The following is a 6,000-nucleotide window of genomic DNA, read 5'->3' on the forward strand; positions in this document are numbered from 1 at the left end:
GTAGTAACCATGCTCAGGGCCGCAGCTGGATGGAGTCTCTCTTACTCCATCAGCTGTTAACACGGGGACATTACAGTCCGCTGCACGGGTTTGGGGTGACAGGTCCTGCAGGAGCCGTAATGGCTGCTTCCTGGAGCACTGTGGACCCTCCGCGGGGTCCTGCCCGGAAGCTTGTACCTCTGCTGTCTGTGTCGTTTCCGTCATGGCTGAGTTGGGGGGTCTGGGCCTCACACCTTTTCTAGAGGCATCTGGAAGAACATGAGGTGCTTGTTGTTGAGGTCTGGGGCGAGGCTGGATCCTCGTGCTGGGCCTGCCTTCTCTCCTGCAGAAGGCAGTTAGCACTGTGTGTAGCTGCCACCAGGAGGCCCTCATTAGGGCCCCATGACTCCTGAGTGCCCTGGGATCTTGGCTTTCCTAGCTGCTTTTAAGACATCTTTTTCTTTCACTTTGGAGGTTGTCCAAGACCAACAAATTAGCTAGGGTAAGAGGCTTTATCCTAGGAACATGGATGACACAACTAAAATGTGACCAAATGGGCGGTTTTCTGAATAGAAAATCTGTAGACCTAATTGTCCTTCCGCTCCATTGCCTTTTTTTTCCTGTGTAAAGAGCTGAGTGCATCCATCAGAAAAAACAAAAACAAAAATGCCCTGTCTCCGACCCAGACATTCTGTCTCATATGGACCTCTGTCTGCCAAAGGGCTCCTGGAGTGAGCTGTGGGCTGTGGCCCTGGGAGCGTGGGGTTTTCTGTATAGGCAGTGACAAGCCGCTTGCTGGCAGCAGGTGTCTCCCAGGCTTCTTTGAATGGGGTGCAGGCTACGAGCATCTCCCAGAGGGAAGGGAGGGCAAGGCTTGAGTGTGTGTGTGTGTGTGTCTCCCCAGAGGCCCTCCCCAGATGTGAAGGCAGAGCTGTTTGAGCTCCTGTTCCGGACCCTCCATCACAACTGGAGGTACTTCTTCAAGTCCACGGTGCTGGCCAGTGTGCAGCGGGGGCTCACCGAGGAGCAAATGGAGAACGAGCCCCAGTTCAGTGCCATCATGCAGGTAACGGGAACAGGCTGGCGGGATGGCTGGACGCACCATGCTCTGCGTCCGTTGGCCTGGCTGGTCCTTGGTCAGCTTTCTTGCATGTGGTCCTACCTCCTGTCAGCTGGCGTTTGCAGCAAGTCCCTCCTTTGAAGTTCAGCTCAACTCTTTAGTATCTGGGGAGGCTCTGTCTTCCCTTCTGTAGGCGGGGATCCTGTGGTCTGCTTTGAGGGAAGCCAGTGAGGTCACTGTAGCAGGTGCGCAGCCGCTGCCAATGTTTGAGGAATGTCACTTTCTTTGAGGCCCTGGCGGCGTCGCCCAATCAGAGGAGGCTGCCTACATGGCTCCCGTCTAGGCCTTCCTCCCCACGGAGCCACCTCAGGCTCTGCGCAGCCGGCCCCTCTGCGTATTGGGAGAGGTTCCATCCTGTGCCAGGTGGCAGAGGTGCTGCCCTGGGGGTGTGTACCCACTTCGTGATGCAGTGGTGATTGTTCCATGTTGTAGAATCAGTGTGCTGTGCAGTTGGAGGGTCATGACAGTGACGGCCCCTGTGGGCAGTGCTGGGCTGGCTGTGTATTTGAAGGGTGGAGTGGCACAGAGAGAGGAAGAGACAAAGAGGGAGAGATGTGCCATTCACTGGTTTGCTCCCCAAATGGCTGTAATGACTAGGCTAAACCAAAGCCAGAGCTCCATCCGGGTCTCCCACATGGTGAGGGGCAGAAGCCCAAGCACTTGGGCCGTCTCCTGCTGCTCTCTCAGAGACGTGAGCAGGGAGCTGGATTGGAAGTGTAGCAGCTGGGACGCAAAAGTGGTGCTCGCTCACATAGGCTGCTAACGTCACACGTAGCACCTTAACGTGCAGTGCCTCAGTGCTGGTGCCTGTGTGCCTGCACACACAGCATGCAGCACCTGTGTGGAGATTCCTCTCTGAGGAGCTTGGCTGCAGTAGCCAGGTGCTTGAGCTCTGTCCTCTCCCTCCTCAGTGCTGCCCTGGCTCGCTCAGTGCTACCAAGAGCCACCTTGGACAACAGTCTCACAGTTTGGCAATTGCTTGTGTGTGGCTACTGTTGAACTAAGCAGTTCTGCTGCTGAGTGTTTCACCTGAGGTGACTACAGCAGCCACTAATACAGCCTACATGTAAGCGTTCTAATGGTTGGGTCCCGAGTGCCCTAACCTGGGACAATGGGAGTAACCACCTGCTGGTGAATGCACAGCTGGCACACAGATAAGACAGACCACTGCTCAGCTGTGGAAAGGAACATGTGGCCGGCACAGATCCCACCACAGATGGATTCTTCTCACCAGTGGAAGAAGTGGGTTCCTAAAGACAGGTTCCCCATAAGAAGTGAGGCCCAGGGGAACTCGGGCGGGGGGGGGGTTGAGCCTTGTGTTTGCATGAGGGGCCCCGCTCATGGTTCAGGGCCGTGTCCCGGAAGCACTTGTCTGTGGGGATTTAAATGCTCATTCGGTGGTGGGTTTGTTTGCTAGGCTTTTGGCCAGTCCTTCCTCCAGCCTGACATCCACCTGTTCAAGCAAAACCTCTTCTACCTGGAGACTCTAAATGCCAAGCAAAAGCTATACCACAAGGTAAACACCGTGTCTCTGGGGGTAAGGGGACCGGCTCCCGGCCCCCACTCACAGCTCACCCTCTGCCTGCAGAAGATCTTCCGGAGCACCATGCTGTTCCAGTTTGTGAATGTGCTGCTGCAAGTCCTGGTTCACAAGTCCCATGACCTGCTGCAGGAGGAGATCGGCATCGCTGTCTACAACATGGCCTCCGTGGACTTCGACGGCTTCTTTGCAGCCTTCCTCCCGGAGTTCCTGACCAGCTGCGACGGTGTGGATGCCAACCAGAAAAACGTGCTGGGGCGGAATTTCAAGATGGATCGGGTGAGGAGAGTGGGAGCCTGGCTGAAAGCATGTGGGCGGGGCTCAGGTGTGGCAGTGCCCAGTGGCGGGAAGCATGTTAGGGCCTCTGGGCCTGGTTGTACCCATCCTGTCACTGGGCAGCAGCTTGTCCAGGGGAAGAAAGACTTGGTGGTGGGTCTGTTTCTTTGTGGAGGTGCCCCCACTTCTCCCTGGCCTCGGCTTCTGTAGGTTAGTCCCAGCCATTGTGTACCCATCTCCTGGATCCAGGGCTTCATTATCCTTGGCTCTGCCGTCAGAGTACACCCTTGGCCAGGGCCTTGCCACATGGCCAGCACTGAAGTGCAGTCAAAGCCACACTTGCTACTCCTTGCCTTTGCCCAAACTTGCAGACAGGCTGAGCAGATTGGTGTTGGGGATTGTACCCATGGGTCTGAGTTAGGGATGGGACGGTAGGCTCTTCCCAGCTGATCCGGCTCCTCTGGCTGGACATGCTGCTGTCGGCCTTGGAGGGGCCCTTGGAGCTCTTGCCTGGACTCTCCCCTGCTGCACAGCGCATGCGGCCCCAGTGCACAGTGAGCATTGCTGATGGCGTGTTCCGCCCGGGGTACTCAGGGTCTGTTGGGGCCTCCCTGGGAGCTGCCTGCTGCTTCTCCGGCCGGCTACAGGGTCCAAGCCACCAATGGGCTCCCCTGGTGCTTCCCCTGTGGAGCAAGCAGCTTCCTCTTTTTTCTACCTGGCACTTGGTGACGTCAAGAGAACCCTTCTTCCACGCCCCACGGGCGTCCTTGACTGCATTACTGCACCTGGGCAGCAAGTCCATGTCGTGTCTGCTCAGGGTGGGACTTAGGGCTGCTCCGGGGTTAACAGCTGCTGCTTTCTTGTGATGGGCAGGTTTTCCTCACGTCCTGTTTTCCCTTTGTCTTGGATCATCCTTGTCTTGGTCTGTCCTGTTCTCCCCTAAGCTTCTGGAAGTTCACTTCAGCCACTTGGGCAATTATTTTTTCTTATATTTATTGAAGATTTACCCATCTAATCTCTTTCTGTCTGTCTCTCTCTCTCTCCCTCTCTGGAAGACAAAGTGATGGAGGGAGAGAGAGAGTGACCTCTGCTGGTTCACTCCCCTCATGGCCACAACGGCCAAGCTGCAGCCAGGAGCTCCATGTGTATCTTGCAGGGACCACGTGCATGGTCCATCTTCCACTGCTTTCCCAGGTGCATCAGCAGGAATCTGGGTCAGAAGTAGAGCAGCCAGCTCTTGAACTAGCCCCTCTGAGCTGGGAGGCTAGTGTGATACGCTCTGGCTTAACCCGCTCCTTTGCCTTTTACCAAAGGCCAGATCCTCATGTTGATGCTCAATTTCTAACGCTAACAAGTTTGGCCAGCTCGTTGGCTTCGAAGTGTAGCACCTTCTCTGGGCCACACTGAGCCCAGTACCAGCTGCTCTGGTTTGGGTAAGCCATCCAGCATCCTCCAGGCTCCCATTCCCACGCAAGGCAGGCTGGGTGGCTTGTGGAGTGGCGGGTCCAGGAAGCACGATTACGACTACAGGAGCCTGCCAGGGCCAGGGCCTGGGCCTAGGAGGTGTGTGAGACACCATTGTGGCAGGCAGACTTCAGTGTCCTCCTGCAGGAGCAATAGGCGTGGGGGCAGGGAGGGCCTGCCTGCCTTCCACTGCTTGTGAGCCTGGGGCCAATGCCTGGGTCACAGGGCACCGTTGTCCTGGCGCAGGCCCTGTGTGCATGTTGGTTTTGCTCCTGGTTTGGAGCTAGGCGGAAGGTATCAGATCACCTCCCATGACAGGGGAAGACCCCAGCAGGGTGTGGTGGGACTCAGGGTTCAGTCCCAGAGGGCCCCCTCTGACTTTCTGGTCTGGGTGCTCCCGTGTCCTGGTAGATAAGAGTGGTTGTGCTTCAGGCTGTCCTGCGGCCCTCTGGTCGCCCGGGGCTGCCTTGGGGCTTGTGGGAAGGCTTGCACACACAAGCTGTGGGTATGGGACCCATGGCTCACTGGGCTGGGGCCCCCTTTCTGGACTGGAAAGTGCCCTGTCTCTCTGGCTGTGGTGGGGCTGGAGGTCCATGACATGGCTTGTAAGGAGATTTTGTGAGCTCTGAGGCCTGGGAGTGCCTGGGATGGAAGCAGTGAGGGAGGTGTGGAAGGGGCGGGCTGGGATGTGGGCGGGCGGCTGGGCTGCAGCTGTGCCCCTGTCTTCCAGGATCTGCCCTCATTCACTCAGAACGTGCACAGGCTGGTCAACGACCTGCGCTACTACCGACTCTGCAACCACAGCCTGCCCCCCGGCACCGTGAAGCTCTAGGGTCAGCCCTGTGTGCGCATGTGTGCGCCGCCTGCACCACCTCACCTTCACCTTCACCACGGAGAGCGCCCAGACAAGTCGCACCGCCCCACGGTTCTCACGCTCTCCTCCTGCCAATGCCCAGCACAGCTGGCTGCAGGCCCCCTCGGAGTGCTGGCTGGAGTTTCCAGGGTGCTTGGAAGAGGCGGAGGGTCACGTGATGAGGAGCAGGGAGCCTCTGGGGATCCCCCGGGGGTCCAGCAGATCATGCACTTGGCAGTCAAGGAGCAGAGCCGCCAAGGACAGTCTAGGACAGTGCCACCTTCTCACCATTCCACTTCCTGGCCTGGGAGAGACGGATGCCGGCTGCAGTGTTGGACTCTTCTGTCAGCCCCTCCCCCAAATGCCTTGAAATCTCTGCTGTCTGTCAGAGATGTGCAGACTCATGTCTTTGTTCTTGTTTTCTCATCATTCCATTGTGATACTAAGAAACCAAGAGGCTTAATGAAAAATAAAAGGCTTATGTTGTTGTTATAAACCTGCTGCTCCAGGGGCTTCTTTCCATTCGGCACCCTGGCGTTCGGGGCTGAGGCCCAGCCTGTGTCTGGGGCCCGGCTGCCTGCCTCTGCTGCAGGATGCCCCTGAGCCCTGGGTAGGGCGTGGGTCCCTGGGACAGTCAGCCCATGGGGGAGCTAAAGGTGGAGTCCAGGCCCTCCCGACTCCCATGCCTGCTTCTTCCTCCCCAAGATGCCCAGCCAGGTGTCTCCCTCAGGGGCCTGAAGTCTCTGGGGACATGAGCACCTGAGGGTT

At 57.5% G+C, this 6,000-nt stretch overlaps 1 protein-coding gene across 4 annotated transcripts in view; it reads left to right on the forward strand.

Annotated features, from left to right (window-relative positions):
- Positions 1-5,732, forward strand: part of XPO6 (exportin 6) — a 103,391-nt gene extending 97,659 nt beyond the window's left edge. For 3 of the 4 annotated variants that reach the window (XM_040973164.1, XM_040973162.1, XM_040973163.1), the window contains 4 exons: positions 884-1,045; positions 2,517-2,615; positions 2,688-2,918; positions 5,110-5,732. In XM_040973164.1, the coding sequence (XP_040829098.1) occupies positions 884-1,045; positions 2,517-2,615; positions 2,688-2,918; positions 5,110-5,211 (594 nt within the window). In that variant the 3' untranslated portion in view covers positions 5,212-5,732. The remainder of the gene's footprint in view (positions 1-883; positions 1,046-2,516; positions 2,616-2,687; positions 2,919-5,109) is intronic. The other variant, XM_040973165.1, reaches the window with a different exon arrangement.
- Positions 5,733-6,000: the final 268 nt, after the last annotated feature.

The sequence above is a fragment of the Ochotona curzoniae genome, unplaced genomic scaffold, assembly GCF_017591425.1.
Source record: "Ochotona curzoniae isolate NIBS_2020 unplaced genomic scaffold, NIBS_Ocur_1.0 contig_2321, whole genome shotgun sequence".
Taxonomy (NCBI): Eukaryota; Metazoa; Chordata; class Mammalia; order Lagomorpha; family Ochotonidae; genus Ochotona; species Ochotona curzoniae.